Genomic DNA, 25,134 nt, shown 5'->3' with positions numbered 1-25,134 from the left:
ATAAACCGTTTTTTACCAGATCACGTCGTTTTTGCTAGAAAACATGCAGTTTTACAATACATAGACCTACAATGTCTAGTAGTGATGAATCTGATGATGACACATAATTGAGTGAAAAAATACATTGCATTTGAATTCGAGATGAAATGGAAGTTTCTGGAATGAGAAAAATGTAGTCCCGCCCTCGCGCCAGTGAACACGTCAGAGAGAGGGGAAGTTATTTTAAAGAAAGATTACGATCATGAATAATAAAAAAAAACAATGATGTGCACAGATAAATAATTTATAATAAATACTGCAATATTCCATATTGAAAACTTTAATTACCAAATAAGAGGAGAAGGCGCCCTCTAGTGAACATGTTGCTGAACAACCGCTACTTGGCAATTATTCAGAAATTCTCTCTGCACACTGAGAGCCACCGACAGCACCACAGACATGTAAACAAAAGGCGAATTTCATAGATTTTGGCCTTTAGACTTAAGGTAAAATCTGCAGAAATGGGCAAGCGAGATAACAGAGTGGTAAGTAAATGTAGTTTACGGACTTGTATTCCAAGTAAAATAATCAAGAGGCCTTTTAAGCCGCAATGCTAACGCGTCAAAACACTTTAACATATTAGCCACGTCCACTCTCAGAATGAATGAGTAAGCTCTTTAGACAGCTGATATAGATTGTTTTATGTTTGCAGTCTGACACGCTTGCAAAATGTGGCTATTGCTTTAATAGCAGGCTAGTCAGTTAAGGTATGTGGCTCAGACATGCTAACTAGGCTAGCATATAAAACAGTTATTCCACTTAAATGTCCCTTTATACAGACAAGTTTGCTGCTGTCTTTCTGTTGAGCATGTGACAAGTATTGCATTCGTAGTTTAAACTGATAAAAAGTAGTATGCAGTTATTTTAGCAGGCTGTAAGTGTAACGTGGATGCTGAAGGGTGTTTATCAAGTCTCTGTTTTGTACTTTTTCAAAGGGTGTGCTCGCTGGATTATGAATGTTTAAATATGATTGTGTTTCAGGCGTACTTGAATCCAATAGCTGCTGCCAGAGCCAGAGGACCTGCACCCAACACCGGAACCACCATTCAGGATTATCTCAGCAGACCACGGCCATCATGGTACTGGTCAAAACTGATGATGAATCGGTTGTGGATATGATTTTGATATCATATTTCTTTATGCGCATGTCTTTTTGTCTTGTATATCAGGGAGGAGGTAAAAGAACAGCTGGAAAAGAAGAAGAAAGGCTCCAGAGCCCTGGCTGATTTTGAGGACCGAATGAATGAGGTAGCCTAGATGTTTTGTTTCTGCATTTTATAAAAGTCAGTGGATTTCCAATAGACCTAGATCTAATGTTTGGATCATATGCGCTCTCTCTCATTTTTCTCAGCGATGGAAGAAGGAACTGGAGAAAAACAGGGAGAAGGTACTTGGTGGAGGCGAAAAGAAAGAAAAAGAAAAGGAAAAGAAGGAGGTAAGAGTTGGTGCAGTAATCTGGGACCTCCTTTATAAAACGCAAGTACAGTCAGATTTGATCCCACATCATTTCATCCTACATCAAAAGTGAGAAGCAAAACAGGATTTATGATGGCAGAAACTGACATGAAAATGTTCGTACAACTGAAGAGCGTCACATTTTTAAACATTAAATAATACAACATCAGATATTGAAGATAATTAATTAATTATATTAATATTTGAGTTGTTCACATTGTGCTTGAAATCAAGAGGAAGTGTGATTTTTAAAAAGAGGGATGCGTTAGGCATACAGACATTTTATAAATCGTTCAGAGGAACGTTTCGGAAAGTGTTGCATGTTCACTTTTAGGATCTTTCTTTGCATGTCTTTATAAATGAGGCCCCTGGTTTGTTGTTGGTTGTCTGGTGGTATCAGATGTTTATCTGATATTTATCTTTGTGATTTCCAGAAAAAGAAGAAGGAGAAAGAGAAGAAAAAGTCCAGTAGGGTGAGGAGAGCTCTCCATTTTCATATCTTGAGCAACTGTAAACCAGTAATTGATTGATAATGGAAAAGTGGAATATTAGTTTTAAATAATGTTCCAAACTGGAAGAGGCGTGTGCTTTTGTAGAGTATTCAGGATCAATCTGGTCTGTTATCCACAGGGTCAGATTTAAATTACTTAAAATCTAACAAATTCTGCTTTTGTTGTATTTGGTCAAGCATTCCTCATCTTCCTCCTCATCGAGTTCTGATTCCTCCTCCAGTTCCCCCTCAGACTCTGAAGATGATGTAAGATTATGTCTAATATGCTTGTTTATTTTCTTGCATTTTTAAAATGACCATGAATTATGCCTTAATATTCTCCTGTTTACTGCCTTTTTCAGGATGATAAGAAAAATATGAAAAAGAAGAAAAAGAGAAAAAGATCCTGTGCCCGGAGAGCGTCTGATGACTCTGACACGGAGTCCGAGACTGATAGCAGGGTATTGTTGGTTTATATCTTCAAGGAAAAACATAGTTTAAAAAGATTGTTCTTGTCAGTTATGGAAGTGTCTGGCTTAACCGTAAAGGCCCCGATATACTTCATGCAAAATTGAAGAAATAAGTGGTGTGACGTCATTTTGAACAAATTCAGGCCCAAAAAAAGTTTGTTTTGGGGGTTTGAAACAGCTTGTTAGAGCAAACATTCCAGAAAGGTTCGCTCTAGATGGTAAATGCCTTCGAACTACCATTGGTCTGTGGCTCTGGGGCTCCGCCCTATTTGACGTGGAAATCTTCTTCGGTTCATCATTACTTCTGTTCAGTCTGTTGAGGTCAGACATCCACGAGCAAAAACATGAACACAGTAGAAAATAAAAGTGTAAATCTAATAATAAGCGACACTGACTGTTTTTTCATGTTTAATACTGTAAAGTTGCTTAATTTAAAGCAATCTTTTAAATAAAGGGCTATAAATAAACATGATGTGATTTGATGTGAGTGCTGAATGGAGAGCTTGTGCAAACATCCACATCACTAAGATCGGATGCTTTCTTAAAGGTATAGCGGAGGATCTTTCCAAATTTTAGATAAGACCCGCCCTCTCCACTTTTTGAAAAGTTTGATTGATTCACCAGAATGATTGACAATTAGGAGGACCAATAGTATAGGTTACCCACCAGGAAGTAAAACATCCTCCACTATACCTTTAACTTGTTTTCTCACCGCTGTCATTTTTATTGTGTGTGTATTTTGTTATTGAGAGGAAAGCGCACAGCCATTATTTCCACATTCATCTTAACGTCGCTCTCAGCAGCGTGGGCGGCATCATGCTTGCTAACAGTATACCGCTGCAAAGTGTATTTCAAACTTCTTTTTACCTCTAAGTGAAGAATGAAAAAGAGCTTTGGCGTGAGTATATCGGGGCCTTAACTATCCACAATGTATTACACATTATTCTAGATTGGCAGCTCTTGTAGAAATTGCTGTTGATTTGTCTTCATGAATATTCAATTCCACTGCTGAATTAACATAAAAGCTAAATTACTGGTGATAATGAAGATATTTGTCAAGACTTGATTCCTGATGTCTTTTATCTCTAGGAGTCATCCAAGAAAAAAAGGAAGAAAATGGATGGAGAGAAAGTCAAGGTACTGAAAACTCATTTTGTAAAGTGATAGTTCACCCAAAAATGAAAATGATGTCATTAATGACTCACCCTCATGTCGTTCCAACCCCGTAAGACTTTCGTTCATCTCCGGAACACAAATGAAGATCTTCTTGATGAAATCGGAGAGATTTCTGTCCCTCCATTGACAGCTACGCAACTATTACTTTGACACTTCAAAAAGTTCATGAAGAGATCGTGAAACTAATCCATATGAATTGAGCGGTTTAGGCTTTTATTCACATATAATCATTCATCATCGCACACATCAGTTGTGGTAAACGAAAGCTCAAGCATGTTCGCTTGACGTGCGAGAACCAATGAGGTTCATTCTCGTGTTACGCAGCACGTTTGAGCTTCCGTATGAGGTTTGTTCTCTCGTGTCAAGCAGGTTCGGTTGAGCTTCTGTTTATGTTCACTGATTCAAGTCAAGTCTAGTCACATTTATTTATATAGCACTTTTTACAATGCAGACAGATCAGTATTATTGTTGAATATCAAATTAACCCTTTAGAACCTGAATCTAAAATAGGTGTTTTTCACATAATTAGATTTTTTTACTGTAAAATTCTAAAACAATGTGCTATCTTCATGTGCAAGGTGTCATCTTTTTCAGAAAAAGATAAGCTTTCAACAAATTACAGTTATTGACCATTATTGTGTGGTGAGTTTGTAAATAGAATTTAAATAGACAAAAAAAAGAAAAAAAAGAGAATACATTTACTGATTTTTATTTAGAAAAAAAAAAACTGAAAAAAATCATGAACGAAAGAAACTAACACTTTAAAGTTGAAAAATGAACTATTATACATATATACAAGTCTTTTTTGTGACATTGGGTTGCACAGTTTTCATTTAGGGCACTTTTTTTCATACACGCACACACACAAATGCACACATTCACAGGCACGCACACACACATGCACGCACTACGATACGTGAAAGAGTACCGGCCGTCCGCCTCCCAAATTTCATTAAAAATCATCCCAAACCCCTCTTCTGCTGTCTAACACTTCTTTCGCCATGTATTTGTTCGTTTCTTTTATTATTTTATGCAATCCAAAACATAGTGTTTTGCACCTGCCGCACGTCGTATATCTCTGTTCAAATCCTTCCATCCAGCGCTGCTGTCATTTGCAGATGGAAAGCATGACATTACCGTAATAAGCCGTATATTGGCGAAAAGCACATGATGTCTACTTTCAGGAACTATTTGAATTATTTTGATAGTGCAAATGGTTGAAGAGTTACAGAGACATGAATACAGCTTGGTTGGCTGTGTCGTCGACGACACATCCGGTTTTAAAGGGTTAAATGTTAAATTTAATGTCCCCAACTAAGCAAGCCAAAAGCCAATGGCAACAAAGGTGAAAAAAGGTGACAGTGGCAAGGAACCAAAACTCCATCAGGGGACAGGATGGAGAAAAAAAACCTTGGGATAAAACAAGCTCAGTCGGGGGGGTCAGTTCTCCTCTGGCCAACGAACGAACAGTGTATGATTATGATTCAGGCTGCATTACAGGTCAGAAGTCAGATATCTGGTCCGATCAAAGTTTATATGTGAATAAAATCCTAAATTCAATCTGTTCATCATATAAAGCGATCGAGTCTCTTCAAAAATGTTTGGAGTAAACCGCTCAATTCATATGGATTAGTTTTACAATCTCTTTATGCACTTCTTGAAGTGTCAAAGTGGTAGTTGTTGTCAATAGAGGGACAGAAATCTCTTCAATTTCATCAAAAAGAGCTTTATTTGTGTTCCGAAGATGAATGAAAGTCTTACGGGTTTGGAACGACATGAGGGTGAGTAATTAATGACAGAATTGTCATTTTTGGGTGAACTATCACTTTAAAGACATTAAATAAATAGATTATAAATTTGTTTTAAATAGCCCTCATTTAATTTCAAACACAAAAATAGAGTTTTTGAAGTTTTTTTTCTAGTATAACAACAGTTCATAGTACCTTATCCAGTATATAAGATTAGAATGATTTCTGAAGGATCATGTGACACTGAAGACTGGAGTAATAATGCAAAAAAATTCAGCTTTATCACAGGAATAAATGACATTTTGAAATGTATTCAAATAGGAAACAGTTATTTTAAATTGTAATAATATTTCAGTTTTTTTTAACTGTATTTATAATCAAATAAAACTTAAAAATAAAAAACGTATAGACCAAAAACATTTGTGTTGTTTTGTATCAGTATCATGAACAAAATGTTTTTGTTTGAAAGGATGAAAAGGATGGTCGAAGGAAGAGGAAAGCTGAAAGGAGTCACTCTGAGTCTTCAGACGAGTCTGATGTAGACAGAGACGTAAGAGTGTCTAAACCCTCTGTGACCTTAATATGTGTCATTAAACTGTTTTAGCGCAGCAAATACCATGTGACATGCAAAACTCATCTGTAAATGTTTTTGTTTTTTTAGGCTGAGCCCAAAAAAAAGAAACACAGTAGTGAAGAGAAGGATAAAATTACAGTAAGTCTTCAGTGTACAGCGGGTTATCCATGACTTGGGCTTGTTTTTGCCCTTATGAGGGCAGAAACGACTGAACATGCTACCCGCATCACTCACAGAAATGTTATAAAGAGTGGATTCGCAAAACAGAACTTACATTTAGCCCCTATTATGCTTTTTTAAAGGTCTTTTAAGATTTGGTCTTTTTGTTTTAGAGGTCTCCTACAATAGGTTTAAATGCATCCAAGGTCAAAAAAACACATTTTCTCATAATATACATTGCACATCACCTCATTTCTCTGAAGATTCTGAAGACAGTTTGTCAGAAGATTCAGTCTCTCTAAACCCGTCCTTTCCGAGAGCCTACTCTGCTCTGATTGGTCAGATGGCCCAGTCTGTTGTGATTGGTCGAGCGCAGCGCATCTCGGAAACGAACCGCCTATCACCATATCTGATTTTCAGCTCCGGAAGGTTCCTCAGCACTTTATACTCAGAGATACGAACAGTAACGATAGTGTCGGTTTTTCCATATCATTTCGAGCCCGAGTCCTCATCCTTTTGAAGAGCAGCAAAGTGGATTCCCAGCACTGAAAACAGCATCTTCTCGACATGAACAACACAATCCAAACTCTTCCAGTCTCAGCTACAGCTGCAGTGTTTGAGGGTCAAAATAGATGTTGTTCGCAGGCAGACGATGAAGACTATAGGCTGGCATTATGCAAATTTGTTACTTTATTAATCAGGTATGTATCAGGAAGTGAGACTGGAATTGCTGACGACTTACTTCACCAGTTCAGAATCGATTCTTTCTTTTTCTTTTCATTTTTCTTGCACTTTGATCTTTACAACTTTGCAGACCTTTTACATTCATAAACGGCTATATTACACACTGCATGAAAGGTAATGTTCGAGAAAGGGGCATTTTAATAATGAATGACTGCTTTTTAAAAAAAATATCTTTATATTTATAGGATAAGTCTAAGAAGAAAAAGAAAAAGAAGAAGCATAAGAAACACAGCAGGAAGAAAAAGAGGAAGACTTCTGGCTCTGAGTTGGACTGAAGGGCTAGTGTGACGTCCTGCGTGACGGACGGCTGGAATTGAGCGTGAAAGGAGACGGAGCTCTTGCCAGACTGTGGGAGAATAATCCCCATTAGATATCTGTTCAAGTGACTCTTACACGCGGGTGCTTCTTGGCACCGGCCGGCACTGTGGCCGACTTGGATGAGAGGATCAAGTGGTTGGGGGACTTGAAAGGGGTTTGGGGTTCATTATGCTCGCTTTGTTCGTTTTTTAAAGCAGATGATTCTCAGTCCAAATAAAAGTCATTTACACCAATGCTGGCCCTGTGTACCGTATGTTTGTGCTGATGTGGATTAGAAATGCTGGTTTATGGGTTGTAAAGGCAGTTGAATTTGCATTAAATATTTTTTAGAAAATTCTTGCTTCTGTTTTTCCCTGTGAACCGACAATTGATTTCATTCTGTGATGTTAGAATGAACCAGTGTTTCCTGCTTCAGCGGCACGAGAAAAACAAATCATTTTACCCAGGTTGTGAATGTGAGTTTGCAGTCTGTGTTAAATGTGATGCAATAAAGAGTGTGTATACTGTGGTAAATGGCACAAATTACTCTTATGAGCCAGTGCTTTTAATAAATAGCTTGAAAAGGCTAACAAACTTACCAGTTTGAATTATAACACTAATGTGTTATAATAAGTGTATATTATTATACACTTTAATAATACATAATTATCAGCCGTAATAATACATAATAAGGCTGCATTTATTTGATACAGTGAAATATTTTGATCATTAAAAATAACCGTTTTCTATTTGAATATACATTGCCCACCCAAAGTTGCTGTTTGGATTTAAATAGGCAAATGCTTCAGAGTCTATGACTCAAGGTTATTATAGTTTTGCATTTTTTTATTAGTTTTTTATATTAATATCATTTTAAAATTTCCTATACATTTCAGTTTAGTTTTAGTTAGTTTCATTAATGGTTTTGTTAGTTTTAGTTTAGTTTTTATTTTGTGAACACATTTCTATTTATTATTTATATATTTAGTGTCAGTTTTAGTAATTATAGTTTAGCAGAGTTAATAGAACACTTTCCATTTCATTTTAGCAAAGTTTAATGTTTACAGTTAACTCTTAGGAAAACCTCTTAATAATAAAAATAAAATAATTGTTTGAGGATGAACAAAGAACCAAACAAATGCAACTAAAAAGTACAAATTATACATTCATACTCATATTAAAAATGAAATCTTGTTAAATGTGGTGTATAAGAAAAAGATATGCGTATGATTATTCTTTAAGGTGATTTCTGTGATTTCTGTGATTAATTAACATTATTCTTGCATTGATCCATTTATGCTTTTTGTCTATTGCATCGTTTAAAATCATATACTCATATTCAAATGTTCTATTCAGACCAGACATTAGTATAGCCTACTTCTACTCTGACAAATGTACGTCTATTTCTGGGCTATAGACATGCTATTTGTTTTTCCTGTTTTCTGCTCAGTGTGTCTAATTATATGTGTGGTAGGCCTATCTTGTTTAGGCTAGTTTCACATGAGATGGTTATCTTACATGGAATTAAGGTACAGCTCTATTTGCATAAGGTCTAGGCATGATGGAAATACTTATTTGGCCATTTCTGCTTCTGAACGGAGAAAAGACGCAGGCAGTGGAATGGGGAAAAAGCTCAAGGTCTCGATACGCGTCTTTTAAAAGTTGAACTTATTTTAACTTGGGTGTCGCGTCGTGTCATGCGCGAGACGCTGCAAAAGACGCGAGACTCGAGCGCAACGGTCATACATTGAAAAATAAAGTAGCGCCGTGGAATGGAAAAAAGTGATTTTCCGGTATAGGATGAGAGAGCTTATTAATTACGAAAACGATTATTTATTTTTGCTAATTATTATTTTGTTTCAGTTAGTATTTCAGTAACTGTTGTTAGCTTCGTTTCGTTTTAGTTTTTCATTTACGTTGAAATTTCTATTTTATTTCTGTTTACAAAAATGTTTTTTGACCAATAGTTTTAGTCTTAGTTTCAGTTTTCGTTTATGAAAATAACCTTGCTATGACTGGATCATTATTGCAGCAATTATGTTTCTAACATGTTCTGTCTTTAGGAACAGTTCTTTTAACCATAATTACTGAAGTGTGTAGCTTTTCATTTCTTAAACAACCATGTAGGAAGACACATCATGGCCATAATCCAGGCTCAAATTGTGAATGAATGGCTGGGAGAAAGCATGAAGAATCATTTGCACACATGAAGTGGCTCCTCTGAGTCCAGACCTTAAATTCATTGAAAGTCTTTGGGATGTGCTGGAGGAGACTTTACAGAGTGCTGGACTCTTGCATCGTTAATCAAGATCTTGACCAAAAATGTATGCACCTCTTGATGGAAATAAATGTTGTGATGTTATTTCCATCAAGAGGGGCATCAAATTTTGGTCAAGATCTTGTATTGACGATGCAAGAGTCCAGCACTCTGTAAAGTCTCCTCCAGCACATCCCAAAGCCTTTCAATGACAGTTTCGAACAAAATCAGGCCAAAAGAAGTTTGTTTGGCTGGTAAATGCCTTCGAACTACCATTGGTCCGTAGCAATTACGTAATATGTAGGTGTGGCTGTGGGGACAGTCGTAGACTCTTAAGTATTTGCCTATTTAAATCCAAACAGTGAATATTTTTTTGGCCGGCGAGTGTATTTTAGAAAATGTAATTTATTCCTGTGATGCAAAGCTGAATTTTCAGCATCATTTCTCCAGCCTTCAGTGTCACATGATCCTTAAGAAATTATTTCTCATTATTATCAATGTGGAACAATTATGAAACCGTGACTCAGGATTCTCTAAGGAGAATTAATCTAAATTAGTTTAATGAAAGGAGAGACTGTGGAGTAACACTTTCCCTGAAATTCATTTGTCCTTAACTGCGCAAAAGTATTCAATGATATACATTAGTCTTAATCTGAGGTTTGTGAGCATGATTTATTAACCTTTTTCTTCGATAGCTCTTCCACACTCGGATTAAATGACAATTTTAGGTCACTTCTGGCTATTTATGTGTGTGATAGTTCTTGAAAACATTGTGTCTTCCTGGTTTCAGATGAAACTTTGCATGTCTCTGCACTGAATGTCCCCGTGTCTGTCTCGTACTTGAACGTCAGTCTGCGCTGGTTTCACACCTGTAGCAGTATGTGTGTGTGTGTGTGTGTGTGTGTGTACCAGAACTTCCCTTCTCTGTGATCATCTGACACTGTGTGTTTAAGCTGTGTACATCTGCAGTGAGTGTGTATCGGTGAGACTGTCTCTGGCCCTCAGGGTGACAGCAGTGTTTTGGAAGCTCGTCCAGGTGTATGTGTCTAAATGGCATGTGGGCGGGGCTTAGACTAGGTTCTCTCATTTCCCTGGCAAATACTGTCACCAGTTCCCTTTTCTTGTCACACAGCTTCTGGAGATTATACAGCAGAGATGGAATGTGCTGGAGTCACCATGTTTCTTCTGATGTGCATCTTATTTCTCTTCGTTCCTGGTAAGTTGACCATGGCAGCAGTGATGTCACACACCAAAACTTTCAGTAAAACATTTTTTACTGTAATTTTTGGCCAAAAAATCGAGGTTGAGCCATTAAGAGAAAGCCAATACTTTGGGACATCGTCTAATTAAATACATTTACATTTTTTGAAATTCGCAAAAGAATAAATTAAAATGTCATTCAAAGTTATATGCAGATACTTTAATATTTATACTTCAGGAAGATGGTGGATGGATACCTTTAATTATTATTTATTATGATGATGACTGTTGACTTTCAGCAAAAACATGCTTCTCTGCACATTAAGATTATGTCAGGCACAGAACCTGAAAGACTGAAACTGTGATTTGATTTTAATTCTGTAATTCTGAGAAAGTGTTGCGATTACTTCCTACAAATTTTCACTTCCATTTTGAAAATTTCGATGGAATAGATTTTTACTGTGACATTACGTTGTTTTAAATTGAATTTTTCACAATTCCATTTCATTTTATAGGCCAAAAGTAAATAAATAGATATTTAAAAACGTTAATTATTTTATTTTATAATATTGCATTTAATTTAGATTTTTTTATTTAAACAAATCTGTTTGATTTCATGTTCAATGTTTTTACATTGAGTGTTGTGGTGGGGTTATAGTTTTATTATTGTGTGCTAAATTAATTTTGAACATTTGAACATAACATTAACATAAGCACAAATTGTCATAATCTTAATATTTGTGCTATGTATTACTGTTGTCAAAAATCACTGTTTTCAGAAATCCTTTTCAATTAATACACAAAATAATAATAAAAAAAAATATATGTATGTATATATATATATATATATATATATATATATATATATATATATATATATATATATATATATATATATATATGTATATGTATATATATGTATATATATATGTATATATATGACATTTTTATTTATTTAGTTTTATATAAATTAAATTAAAAATTTCAATAAATTCCCAATATTTTTTTACAGATTGTAATTACAAATATGTAATATTATATTTCAAGATAAAAATAAGAAAGTATATATATATATATATATATATATATATATATATATATATATTTATATATATATATGTATGTATATATATACATATATACAAATATATATCATCTAATTAAATACATTTTAGAGTGAAATTCACTATAAATATATATATACTGTATAATATATCTTTTTTTTTACCTGACATAATCTTATGAAGGATGTTGCTGAAGTCAACAGTCATCATCATAATAATCATAAAATGTATCCATCCCCCTTCTTCCTTAAGTATAAATATATATGAAAATACAGTGTGTGTGTCTATATAGGCTATATATATATATATCATACTCATACTCTTGTGACAGATGCTTCCTACATTTAAATTTTTGTCTCACATGATGCTTTAAAAATACACATGCACAAACATTCAAGGCTTAGTGGATTATTCACAGTCAGGCTTTTGTTCATTTTCCAGTCCACACATTTGTATGTGCATTTTGGTTACAGAGCAAATGTCTGTACAGGACCGTCATGGGATGTGAATAGCAAATAGCAGTGTTTGTTTGTGTTTTGGGAGTTGATGGCTTGCTTGTTGGTGTGAACAGCTCAACACCTCATGCCTTTTGTTGTGGTGGTCTAAGTGCCCTGTTGCTATCCCAGAAATAATCCTTGTTTGGAGACAATAAGACCAGAAACAGGCCAAGCACACTTTGAGAGATAAGTGTGGCGTAAGCTCATGCACACTTTCACTGAACCTGCCCTCTGGTTCTCTGATGTGCGTGCAATAGGGGTGTCTTTATTTATTATTTAGCGCACAACACGAGCCACACAGTTGTCTATTGTGATGCACAACATTGTCTGTCAGCTGGCCGATAAAGCGAGTAAGGGGTGGAGATGGCCATGTTCGTGTAGTGAAGCGGTCTGAGAGCGATAGAGCGAGGGAGGAGTGAAACTGTCTATGCCTGCCTGCTGCCACACGGCCTTGCCTAGCAACCCAATGCAGATTAACAGCTGTCAGTTAAAGCAGCCTACCATCACTGTGTCCATGCTAAAGAAATCTTATCCTTAAGTAAATGAGATAGTTCAATAGAGTGCAGTGCACTCTCCTTACAGCATTATCGGAGCATTACTTTTGCGATCACTGATACGGAGGTCTCTATGACTTCATGTAACGTGGGATAGCTGTTCCTCACTGAGTGTTTGCTCACCGACCAGTTCAGACAAATTAGAGAGGACTTGATGTTTGATCGCTATCGTTCTGAGAAGCTGGTCAATATTTGCTCATGCAGGCTTGATCAAGCGGAGAGGGCAAAGGCAGATCTGTGTGTATGAACTAATTAATGATGGATAAATCCAGCGTCATGCTGGAAATGCAGATTATGTGAGGGTATAGGGTATGTCTTATTCTGCAAACTTCTTATTGTGCAGTTAATTGAAGTGCCCAAGTGAACCAAAGAGAAGGAAAACTGCTCGGATTAGCAACGGATTTCGATTAATGTTTTAATCAGCGATGTCACTGTTAATGAGAAACATTGCAGGGTTTTATACCGTTCCGCCCAAATGACCAAAAAGTTGAATATTGAGCATTTGAAGCCTAGGATGGTGTTATGTTGTACATATAGATGGTATATTGCTTTGTGGAAAGTTCAGTGTTTGTAATCCCTTGTGAAAAAGTAGTGTCCTTAATTATATTGAATGTGCATTTGTAGTGTACTTCAAATAATAAAAGTAGGCTATATTTTTAATAAAAACCTGTGCAGATAATATAATATTAATGAAATGAAATGCCACTGTTCACTTTCATGACTGGTACTTAACTTTAAAGTACATTTGAAATCATTATGTTTTAATAATCTTTTGCTATGCTTATATTTCAAAGACAATTGAAGAACCTTTGAAATTACATATAAAGATGTACTTAAGTGGGTCAAAAACTCTCTTAAGTTCAACTAATTGCATTTAATTTAAATGTAAATTTAATGCATGCAGTTAAGTGTTAAAAAAGCATAACATTGAGTTTGCACTTTTATTCTTTTGAATATTCTTTTGTTTCCGTAATAAGTAATTTTTTTACGCTAAAGTGTATTTTTTCCCCACAAGGGGTGTGATTTACTTTTGTTAAAATGTCCTTTTTTACTCACAAAAACGGCACCACTAAAAAAAATCAGATTTTTTTTTCACGTTCATCACAAGAGACAATAGAGCTGTTTAGCTTTTTAGTCTTAAAATCTGAGAAATGCAAGATGTTAATTTGCTACATAAAGGCATTTGAACATACAGTACTTTCAAACTTCACATTTTAGCTATGACTGTTTCATTTATGCTGTAGAACAAAATATGAAATTCTCTTTAAGTTTCATAGACCTTCAAAGGTGGACAAACACAACTTTCTTACTCGAGTGAAAGTACAGATACTACTGGTCAAATATTACTCCGTTACAAGTAAAAGTTGTAAAGATCGATTTTTACTGAAGTAAAAGTACTTAAGTATCAAAAGTAAAAAGTAAAAGTCAATGCATTGTTTAATTATTGTTGCATTGTTGTATGTAATACTTACAGTACCTTATGCCTCTGAATCTATGCCTGCCTACCCTCATATCAATATCACATTTATTTCTAGAACACAGTTCCAGTAGTGGGATTGAATGTGAGATTGAATAAGTGCACTCAATAACTTCCAGAGAGTTTCGGACACCCAAATGGCTGTTCCCTCAAATAGTGCCCTATTTAAAGTTTTTTGGCTTTAGTATGAATATGTTAGCCTTACTGTATAGTGTGCTCCAAAACAATGACAAAAGTCGCATTTTAAAAGACCAAACCCAACGTTGACAACATCAACATCAACAAAACCAACATCAGTCGGGTTCTAGACGTCAACCCGACTTTCATTTCCAACCAAAATCCAACGTCTATCCGACATCGGGTTCTGAAGTCAATCTGTGCACTTAAAGTATAAAGTGTACTTAAGTACAGTACTCAAGTAAATGTACTTTGTTACTGTCCACCTCTGTAGACCTTATTTTAATCATAAATCTAAAACTGCTTTTCTGAAAAAAATATTTAAAGGGAATCCATGTTGACTTCGCCTCCAAATTGAACTCTGATGACATTACATAAAACTAATTATTTGTGTATATCTTAAATCTTTTTTTGACAGTAGGCCTACAAGTCATTAAACACCATTTTACACTCTCTTTTGAACAGGTACAGACTCTGAATACATTTCACTGGAGCCCACGCAGCATGGGAAAATGGGCGACTCTATGGTCCTCAGAGTTGAGACTCATTTTGATGTTCAGAATGTAGAGTTCCAGGGGACCTGGTATAAAACTAAGCCCAATTCCACTCATTTGGTCACTTTCCGCGAGAACAATGTCATCCCAAATATGCTCCTAAAAAACAATATTGTGCTCAATTTGCCTGATTTCTCACTATATTTTGAGCATTTGGATGAGGACACACAGGGGGAATACGAGCTGCAGATCAACATCGTCTTCCCGAAAAGCTCGAGTCCAGTGGCTGTCACTAAAAGAGTAACGGTCACAGTCAACGGTAAGTGCCGAGTTTTAGTGTTTTTTGGGTTCTCATACAAATGCAAGTCTGTTTCATATGGAAGCCCATTTCTGCCAGATTATAAACAAATTATGCTCTGGTAAGTCATAATTATGGCATAAAATGTTGAAATTATGACAGTCAATTTAAATTGTTGAAATTATGACTTAAAAGTATAAATTATTGCATACTAAATTGAAATTGACTTAAAAGTAGGAATTATTTGAATAAAAAAAAAAAAAAAACGTAATTATGAGCTACTGTATTAAAATCACGACTTAAAAAGTTGTAATTATAACTTAAAAAAGTACAAATTTACAAACTAAATCTAAATCATGTCTTCAAATGTCAGAATTATGAATTAAAAAGTCATGTTTATGAGATAAAAAGTCCAAATTAAAACGTACAATTACTGTTTTTTTCTCTGAGATGGAAACAGGCTGCCATATAAATACATATTTCAGAGAATCTCTTTTCTTGTAAGCACTCAGTTTTATGTCTTGTCTGCTTCCAGTGCCTGTGTCCGTCCCCGTAATTAGTAAGACCCCAGAATCAGAAATCGTGGAAGACAGGGACAATGTGACGCTGACTTGCTCAGTTGCACACGGGACAAATGTTCAGTTCGAATGGCTAAAGAACAACTTTTTTGTTGGTCCAAGTGACCGGCATTCATTCTCACAAGATCATCGGACGCTTGTGATAAACCCTGTCAAGAAAGAAGACATCGGTCAATACGTTTGTGTGGCGAAAAACCACATTAGCAGTCAGGCAAGCGAACAGGCTGACCTCAGTGTGTTCTGTGAGTATCTGTCATTCTGTTCTGGCTCATTTATTATCTGTTATCATCCCATGTGTAAATCATTGCATCATTATTGCACACTGTCCAGCAGGTTCCTCCTGCAGCCTGAGAATTAACTGCTGTTTGCATTGTAACGCAAACGTTAGACATGATCTGTCCTGACACGCCTTTTATATTAAAGCAAAGGTAGATGAAAGTGGGTCAAGCTATTAAAGGTGCAAAGCCAAATTTTTTCCTCATTAAAAAGTTTTTCCACTAAAGAAATCATTAGTATTTTTTTGAAAAATATTTTTAAAATCACGTACACTCACATGAGATGAAGACTAATTTCAGAAGCCTAATAAAAGCTGATTTATTTTACATGAAGAGGGTCCCCTCATGGGGGCCGCCATTTTGAAATCACATGAACAGTTGAAAAATCACTCAGTTTTCATTGTTGTACAATATAACTCACAGAATAAAGAAATACTATGAACTATTTATAGTAATTAACTCTTTTCCCGGCATTGACAGAAGTTTCCGTTATTTATGAGACAACGCTTCCCTGCCATTGACGGAATTTAGCGTCTTTTTCGTGTTTTCACTTTTATACAGTAGGGGGCGCTGTTATGCATTTTATGAAAGAGCACTGAATCTCTGGAGCACAACAAGGAGCACAACAAGTGATAAAATAATTGCTTTTGCACTTTGTAGTCTTTGAGAAAAAAAAAAAATGCAACTTACGCACATTCAAGTGTTGATTACAAAAAAGAATACATTGAGCTAGAACTAGAAATTTAGTCTGGTAGAACTAAAACAAAGTAATAGAAAATTGCAATGAAATTGAAAAAAATGAATGTTGAAAAACAAACCACTAATAATGGTTTTTTTTGCTACTTTACCAAATTTTTCAGATGGGCCTTATAACCTGGCAGTAAATTCTGACCAATGTCTGAAAACTGAAAGCGTGTTCACAGTGAACCCAGGGGAAATGGTCTTTTTTGAGTGTTATGCGGACTCGAACCCTCCCAACACCTGCGCCTGGATCTCTAAAACAAAGAACGGCACAGAGGTTCTCATGATCGGACCGCGGTTTGAAGTGAAGCCGTATGAGTTACCTCAGGGTAAAGAGTTCTTGTGTAGAGCATTCAACAATGTGACGAAGAAGCAGGATGAGACCAAGTTCACACTGGTGGTGGCCAGATTTACAGGTATGTTTGCTGCCACCTACTGTTTTGGATCTGTACATTAGTTCATGTTCTGTTGATCTGTCTTTACTGGGTTTGTGTTGGAGTCCCAAAAACTCCTATTGATGCACATCTAAAAATAATGACGGTAATTTAAAAATTAAAGGTAGGGTATGCAATTATTATAAAAAGAAAATTTTCATTCTGGTTGAAACTCTCTTCACATCCTGATAGCAATCAATAATAGAAGTGCTCTAAATATTTGTAAAAAAATAACATATATCTTCTGTGTAAGTCTCAGAACCAAAAAATGTCCGTCCAATCACTGCATTCGGTCCGACAACAACTAATGCAAACCCCTAAACCTACCCTACACCCTAACCTTAACCAATGAAATCGACTGCAGGGCAGGATTTATGCTGAATAGAGTGTTAAAGCAAATGACAGTTCAGGAGATAAGCAGTTAATGAGATCATACGGAATGAGATTGCCGAGCCGGACCGTTTGGCATATCCCCAACCGGACCTCACCAGACAGTTGGACCTTTTTAGTTGCACCGAGCATCACTGCCCCCTTATACCCTGTGCATCTCGAGCTCCGGGACGCCCTCGTCGCTTAGAACAAAGCAATAGAGTACAACTTTCCCACGTGTAAAAATAACATTTTATTTTAAATTATTATATTACTATATTATTTTATTTTATTTTGAAATGTAAGTCAATGACAATTGGTTTAAGCCATAACCAATGGTGCAAGTCTTTGCTAGTGGAGACCCTGCCCCCTTGTGGAGGTTCTGCCCACTTTTGGAGTTCACGCCCCATTTTGGAGATCTCTGGTCTGCAGCTATACCTACTTTCAAAGCTAGCTTGCTATTGCTAGCCGTTCCGAAATTGCCTACCCTACCTTTAATTAACCTTTTAAATTCTTCTGACCTGATCAAACTGAAGTAGACCGACATTATTGAAGCTTTAAATAATTGAATAATAGTAATAATACATAATGTATTTTGCACACATTACAAAAATTGTCATTGGCTTTGGTGTTATCAGTTAATCTGTCCTGTTTGTTATTCCTTTGTTCCATCCATTGTCACACTGCATGGTCGTGGCAAGCTGTTTTTTTTTTTTTTTGTTCTCCAGTTGCTAAGTAAATCTGTCCCACCTGTGATTAAGTCTTGCTGTTCCACTGGAAAGTAAATAGGGGCCAGCACCTGGTCTTATTGTTTACATCGTTACAGGCCGTGAATTTTGTTTCAGTGTATATACTGTGAATGCAAACATGCAATGCAAGTTCTTGGTTGTTGAAAGATGAAGATCACACACCAGATATGATTTATTACAAAATATAAAATGCAATGCTGATATATCGATCTGTTTCCAGGAAAAGCGAAATATATCCAGGAAGGGAGTGCGCTGTCTTCATTGACTTTTATCACAGTCTTCTCAGTCGTCATCATTGTGTGTATGATGTTTGTGCTCCTAAGGAAGAGCTGCCATCCAAAAAGAAGTATGATATCATTCTGCTTTTTAACAATATTGAGGCATCACATTAATAATGTGTCATTTGAACAAAGTCAGTTATTCAAAAAACATATTTTTCACTTTAAAATAATAGTCCAGAGTGACTAGGTAACTCTTAAGAAATTAGTGATGCTGCATTTTATGACTATATTCAGAGTTTAAAAGATGACTGATTACATCTCAGACTCATGATAATGTTCTCTATAATTTGTCAGTTAGTTAATAGTTATAATGAGGCTAATCTCATTAAGAAATGATTGATTACCTAATAAGGAACTATCTCCTAAATGTGACATTACTTACTGATTAGTTATGCTTGTTTCTGTACTGGTTAATAGTAGTAGCTGAAATGTAAATCTAGTGCTAGATTAGTCCTGTATTACTTCCTGCATAGTTACTTATTAATAATGGTCCATTATTCTAATGTTACCGAAATTTGTCAACACAGGACAGAAAACGAATATCTGATTTCAAGGGTTCTTTAATTATTCATTTAGTGTTTGTCAGGCTGTATTTAAATTAGCCACAGTTACTGAGACAGAAATCATTTTTAACTGATTTTTATTTTTCTACAGTGATAAAGACTATCTACAAGCGGTAAGAAAATAATTCTAATTTATTCAAGCATGTGATAAATATGACACATTTATTGATTTCTGTGATGTCATTGATGGATTGATCCTGTCCTCCAGGCCTATGACAGAGCAGAGAGGACTGCACCGCTCCGGTACGTTTACTGCACGCCTCGGACTATAATATACCTGTGTTGTTAAGCACTGATGTGTACACTGCCTCTCTGAACAAACAAACTCCCCAATCCCATTAACATTACAACCATAATCATATCTGCTTGGTTTCTGTCAGCACACGCTGTAAAAAAGAATTCCACCTTGCTGGTTTGGCTTTACTTGGCCACGTACACTGTCACTCCCTAAATAGGATATTATTAACTACTTACTGTCTAAAGTAAACTAGTGTGCTAGTGAACTGAAAAGGTGGATAAAATGATTCATACGCTGTCTAATGGAAACAAATAGCTTTTAAAACATCGCATAATGTAGATCTCAATAGAAGTTAATGGCAAATAAAGTAAACATATTTATATTACTTGCCTAAATTGAGCTTTCTATTAATCTGAATAATATTTGCAGGTCATGAAGATGCAACTGAAGACTTTGGCATTTACGAATTTGTCTCTGTCCCTGAGAAAATGGATTCAACACAGGTAGAAATACTCACTTTGCTGTTTTGCATGGGGAGTTTTGCCCCAGATCAGTTTATTATTTCTTCCCTCTGTTTTCCAGGCATCCTGCAGGTCTTTGGCACGGCTCGATTCAGTCAGAGATTTGCATACCACCATCTATGATGTCATCAGACATGTGCCTGAAACTCCTACACTGAGTCTTTTGAAATGAGAGAGGTGGATGGTCATGTGAGCTCAGATGTAAAGATGAAATGCATTTTACTCTTTTTTTTTTTTGTGCCATTTTTTCTCAGTCACACATTTAAGCACTTCTTTTGCTTTACAGTTATTCATTTTTATACTTCCTTTTTATACTTCCTAAAATCTGAAAAACATAAACTTGTGCTGGGCACTTTTTTGTTTTTATTGTCTTAAAAAAAATATATAAGAAAGAGAACTATGAGATTTTATTCTGTAGCAACATGCTTAATGAAAAGCTAAGAGTATTTATATATAAATACAGTTGTCGTCTTACAATCGTTTTTCTTGCATAATGTAAATATGAATGCATTTTGTACTTTGAAACTGTATTTTTTGCACACTGCAGTGTATTCTGTGATATTGCTCATTACATTTTAGAGACGCCACATTTCATGTTTTCGAATGTAAAACAGACATCATCTGTCCGTTTTGTTTTCTGTGTTGCACCTGTTCACATTTTAAACACAGATGCATCCATTCGTAATTTCAAAATAAAGGTTTTTCAAATATATATTTGCATTCTTTTCTTTTTTATTAAATATAAGATATAATAAAATATAGGAGGTAACTCATTAAATAACACGAGCAACGTAATCAGAATTCCTTTTTTTCAAGTATTTAGTAAATTAACACATTACATTTAAATGTCCAAGAAATATCACATTACTTTCTTCTTGCAAGTTTACTTTGTTCTCCCATTTATTGACTGACACCTCTCATGTTTCCATGTTGAGAGAAATCAGGAGTAAGTGCAGAGGTGTTGTGTGCGCTGTGTAAACATAATGGTTATTGCCCAAATGAGAGAAAAGAAACGCAAAAGTGATGTAATGCATTACTTACCATAAAGTAACTGAGTAATGCGATAAGTTACTTTTTAGGGAGTAAAACAATATTGTAATGCATTACTTTTAAGTAACTCTCCGCAACACTTTAGAGATTATGTCTTTAAAAATGTAAATTTTAGCTCAAGTCTCTTTTTGCTTATTTGTGTATCAATAAATGTGTAAATGTTAAAAATGTAATAAAGATCATTGGAATTTTTGTAAGTATGGCAGTGAGTCTTCCTGTGCACATATTTTGCTGATACAATACATTAAAGGGTTAGTTCACCCAAAAATACAATTTATCCCATAATTTACTCTCCCTCAAGCCATCCTAGGTGTATATGAGCTTCTTCTTTCAGCCAAACACAAGCAGAGTTATATTAAAAAATATCCTGGCTTCCATGCTTTACAATGGGAGTGAATGGTACCTTAGATTTTGAAGCCCCAAAAAGCGCATCCATCCATCATAATAATAAAGGCCTTCTGAAGCAAAGCAATGCGTTTTTGTAAGAAAATATTCATATTTATAACTTTATCAAATATAATCACTGGCTTCCGGTAACAGCCGTATGCGAGTCTAGTTCCGGCGGAAGAGCGACCTCTGACCTGACGCATGACGTAAGATGTAGGAGTTAGAGTAAGCTTTGGTGAGAGGAGACGCCTCTCGCGGTTCAAACAACTAGGGCAACAAACTCAAGCTCCTCCGACATTTCTCTTTGAAAATTCTTGTTGTAGACTTCTAATTTGTGTGCTTCTGATTCGCGACTCTATCCTCTGTGCTTCCGCGTTCATCTATACGTCATGCGTCGGGTCAGAGGTCACTCTTCTGCCGGAACTAGACTCACTTACGGCCGTTACTGGAAGCCAGTGATTATAGTTTATAAAGTTCACTCCCATTAGCTTGGAAGAGCCAGGATAGTTTTTAATATATCTCAGATTGTGTTTGGCTGAAAGCAGTGAGTCATGTACACCTAGGATGGCTTGAAGGAATATGGGATAATTTTCATTTTTGTGTGAACTAACCCTTTAAGCACTGATGGGTATTCTTCTACCCCCAGAGAGATTGTCTGATAAGCGTCGGCTATTTCCTGAACAAACAGGCTGTGTTTCATAAAAGGAGGATTTATAATATGACTGTGTTTCTCTCCTCTGTTTCTCGGGAAGAGCAGCAGTATTATATCAACAGCTCTCAGCCTGGGGGAGGAGGAGGTGCCACTCCCTCATTTGACTGGGAAATCATCAGCACTTTTATTGACGGAAAACACTGCTCTCTTATGTGTGCTCATATCAGCATAAACAGCCAGTTAGAGAGACTCGTCTCAAACACCCACGCTATAGAATATTTATGGCAGGTAGCTCATATATTTGCTGTAAACTAATCTCTGAGCCGTGAGAGGTAAACAAATTTGGTATTGTCGCTTTTTCCAATAATCCGTTTTTTTTCCAAGAATTCATTTTATGTGTCTGTTTGGCACTGAAGTGCAACACAATGCAGCCAGTCTTCTATGCTAAAAGACAAAAATAAGCATTTTAGTGTAGCCGGCGGTCTAGAAATGGCTGGAAAAGTCAGGAGATAGGCTAGCCTACTGACTTCGTCTTTCCTACGTATGTCTCAAAAAATGGTGATGCAAAATATGGAAATTTCTAATGATGGCGTCTATAAAGCTGTATACAAATACAGGCCTATAATTGCTTTCTCAGAGGCATGCCAGCTGTTTTTAATTTGCTTTAAATGTAAAATTGATTAAACAAATAAGCATGAGAAGAACCGTTTTGTCTGCAGAAAGTGCTGACAATATATAACATCACAACAATAGGCGAGTATTACTAACATGTGAAAGCCCATTTCCAATACGGAATAAAAAACATAATCATGACATAAAAAGTCACAATTGTGACATAAGTTGGAAGTCAGAAGTCTACATTATGACCAAAAAAATGATAATTATGCCATACAAGTTGAAACATTGACATTTTGCTAAAAACATTTAGCACGCTAGTCTAAATTATGTCATAATTATTACTTTTTATGTCATGATGTTGACTCTTTGTCGTAATTATAGCTTTTTATGCAAATAAATAAATAAATTCGCAAATGGGCTTCTATACTCGCAGCTATTTCTACCTTATTTTAAATTATTCTATTCTATTCCGCGGAACTACATATCCCATGCTGCACTGGCCACCTGTCACGTGATCCCAACAGTGAAACATGGCACCTGTGTAGCACTGTAGGAACTGAATCGCCGTTTGACAGAAAAACACCTAAGGATACATTGGGTTTTACTGCTGTTCAACTATAAGATGCAGAAAATCAAGTCTCTGATGTCCCGTCAGGTGTGTTATTTCTTCTCTTTCATCAGTCTGCTTCTTCATTTCATTGACGAATCCGGAAGCATTTTAGTAAGCTAGCCTGCTAGCTAAATATAAATAAACAGTAAAACAGCTTATGTATAGTTTATAAACTTGCACATTTCCTCATAGTATCATAACGCATTCAATCACCAACGAAAATAATTTAAAGATTTCTATAAAAAGGTAATGTGAGCTCTTGGCCAGTAGCTTAAGATGCTGCTGATATGTAACTGTTACTTTATTGAGTTTAAAATGATCAAATCAATAAAGAATCTTCCTTTTTTTGATCTGTCATATATAGACGTTTAGACTACAAACGTACGGTACAAAGGGGTTAAAGACACACCCTAAGAAAAATGTCTCCCATAGTGTATGTTTGCAGGAAAAATATATGTTTTTATTGAAAATTGATGGAGCAACAGATTTTGTGTGAAAATAAATCATTGTTTTGTTTAAATCTTATAAATGTATGAGGTGGCATGGTGAGCCTTTTATTCCACATGTCGGGTTAAAGACACTAAGTATTGATACAAATACTTTAGCTAAAATTTTTACAAGTTAATACTTGTTCAAAACAATCACTTTAGTAAAATGTGCACTTTAGTACAATTTTTGGTTTATTTTGAGAAATAAAAGAATAATTTTTTGTTCAACAAATATACTGTCATTAAAGTGTTAATTAAAAAAAAATACAGGAGAAGGAGCATTGGGAATACAGCATTGAAGGGGATCCCATATTAATTTAATAAAGCTTTACAGTCGTAACAAATAAATCTGACATTTTATTATATGATATGATTAATATCATATATATATATTTAAATATGATGGTTTCATTATAAATATGGTGACTATCTCTAAGGTAGACACCCAATCTGATGTATGATATTTACCATCTGAATCTAACCATGTCATTTCAACAAATGGAAAAGTCAACCAGCTGTTTCTCATCATGTTAATTATTGTGTCTTTTACCCCCAAATACATATTCTTCCGTAATTGAAAAACTGTTGCTTTATTTACCTTCAACAAAACTGAAAATCATTAACAAGAACTTTGTATCAAAACATAGTCAGTAATTTTATCGATTTTCATTTGCAACATAAATCTACAACATTTTAAAAAATATTATATATTAGATCAAATTAGTGGTTTAAAAGAGAATAAAGTCAAATGCGCCTTTTACCCTTTAGCCCCGTTGTACCCTATGTGTCGTTAAACATTTATTTGTCTTTGTGCAGTTTGGTCCCATTGGTGGATTATTGCTCTTTTTTTTTTTTTTTTTTTTTATTGCTAAAGAGGATTATTATATTAGGGGTCGGCAGCATCTAAACCTCCCCATAAGTCGATTCCTAATATTTATGGTGTATTGTTGATTTTCTTTGCCAGGGTCTGAAAAGTCCCCAGGAGAGTGTGGTTGACATGAGCCCTGTGGAGACCTTCAGGAGCCCCAGCAAGGTCAGTTCATGTTCTCAAACCAAACCTGCACTGTTTCTCCATTAAGCCTCACATTTGTGAACAGATTTTGTTGTAAAAACAACAACAACAAAAAAACACAGCAGCCCATCTCAGCATTCACTGAAGAAACTTGTCAAATGAGTGCTGAAAAATGTCTTTGCCGACTAGATGACCCAGTCCTCTTTGTATATTATAGTCTATACGGATTAAAATGCTCTTCTCAAGACCATATCTGATAACTTCAGTGAATTCTGCCGCGTCACAGTCTAGTGTTTTTCTTTACTCAGACGGCTGTGAGTGGAAAATATGCACAGCATAACCTGAGTTTTACCCTCCGGGGTATTATTAATCATAGTGTGATAAATAAACGTACCTTT

General features: G+C 35.6%; 3 protein-coding genes across 4 annotated transcripts in view; all 3 read left to right on the top strand.

Annotated features, from left to right (window-relative positions):
* Positions 1-364: 364 nt before the first annotated feature.
* fam133b (family with sequence similarity 133 member B) lies at positions 365-7,686 on the top strand. The gene is made up of 11 exons (XM_082187119.1): positions 365-524; positions 1,021-1,118; positions 1,209-1,287; positions 1,391-1,474; positions 1,929-1,967; positions 2,183-2,251; positions 2,347-2,445; positions 3,544-3,591; positions 5,848-5,928; positions 6,040-6,090; positions 7,041-7,686. Exons 1-11 carry the CDS (start codon positions 501-503, stop codon positions 7,128-7,130), a joined length of 762 nt encoding a protein of 253 aa, XP_082043245.1. The 5' UTR covers positions 365-500; the 3' UTR covers positions 7,131-7,686.
* A 2,713-nt stretch (positions 7,687-10,399) lies between these two features.
* hepacam2 (HEPACAM family member 2) lies at positions 10,400-20,627 on the top strand. The gene is made up of 9 exons (XM_082187099.1): positions 10,400-10,625; positions 14,844-15,191; positions 15,706-15,990; positions 16,884-17,180; positions 18,537-18,662; positions 19,252-19,273; positions 19,369-19,403; positions 19,828-19,901; positions 19,981-20,627. The coding sequence occupies exons 1-9, from the start codon at positions 10,565-10,567 to the stop codon at positions 20,089-20,091; spliced, it is 1,359 nt and encodes a 452-aa protein (XP_082043225.1). The 5' UTR covers positions 10,400-10,564; the 3' UTR covers positions 20,092-20,627.
* Positions 20,628-23,123: 2,496 nt separating this feature from the next.
* Positions 23,124-25,134, top strand: part of vps50 (VPS50 subunit of EARP/GARPII complex) — a 144,016-nt gene continuing 142,005 nt past the window's right edge. For both annotated transcript variants that reach the window (XM_082187047.1, XM_082187046.1), the window contains exons 1-2: positions 23,124-23,281; positions 24,689-24,757. In XM_082187047.1, coding sequence (XP_082043173.1) covers positions 23,249-23,281; positions 24,689-24,757 — 102 coding nt within the window. In that variant the 5' untranslated portion in view covers positions 23,124-23,248. The remainder of the gene's footprint in view (positions 23,282-24,688; positions 24,758-25,134) is intronic.

This window comes from Leuciscus leuciscus, assembly GCF_965113295.1.
Source record: "Leuciscus leuciscus genome assembly, chromosome: 12".
Lineage (NCBI taxonomy): Eukaryota > Metazoa > Chordata > Actinopteri > Cypriniformes > Leuciscidae > Leuciscus > Leuciscus leuciscus.
The sequence above is the reverse complement of the archived record's forward strand: the minus strand, read 5'-3'. Positions and strand labels throughout refer to the sequence as shown.

Excerpts from the sequence above, each read along its gene's own strand:
- fam133b (XM_082187119.1), top strand. The coding sequence starts at position 501 with ATGGGCAAGCGAGATAACAGAGTG. Across the intron at positions 2,252-2,346 it reads CCTCAGACTCTGAAGATGAT|GATGATAAGAAAAATATGAA; the intron begins GTAAGATTATGT and ends TGCCTTTTTCAG. Across the intron at positions 5,929-6,039 it reads AGTCTGATGTAGACAGAGAC|GCTGAGCCCAAAAAAAAGAA; the intron begins GTAAGAGTGTCT and ends TTGTTTTTTTAG.
- hepacam2 (XM_082187099.1), top strand. The coding sequence starts at position 10,565 with ATGGAATGTGCTGGAGTCACCATGTTTCTTCTGATGTGCATCTTATTT. Across the intron at positions 15,192-15,705 it reads AGTAACGGTCACAGTCAACG|TGCCTGTGTCCGTCCCCGTA; the intron begins GTAAGTGCCGAG and ends GTCTGCTTCCAG. Across the intron at positions 15,991-16,883 it reads GGCTGACCTCAGTGTGTTCT|ATGGGCCTTATAACCTGGCA; the intron begins GTGAGTATCTGT and ends CAAATTTTTCAG.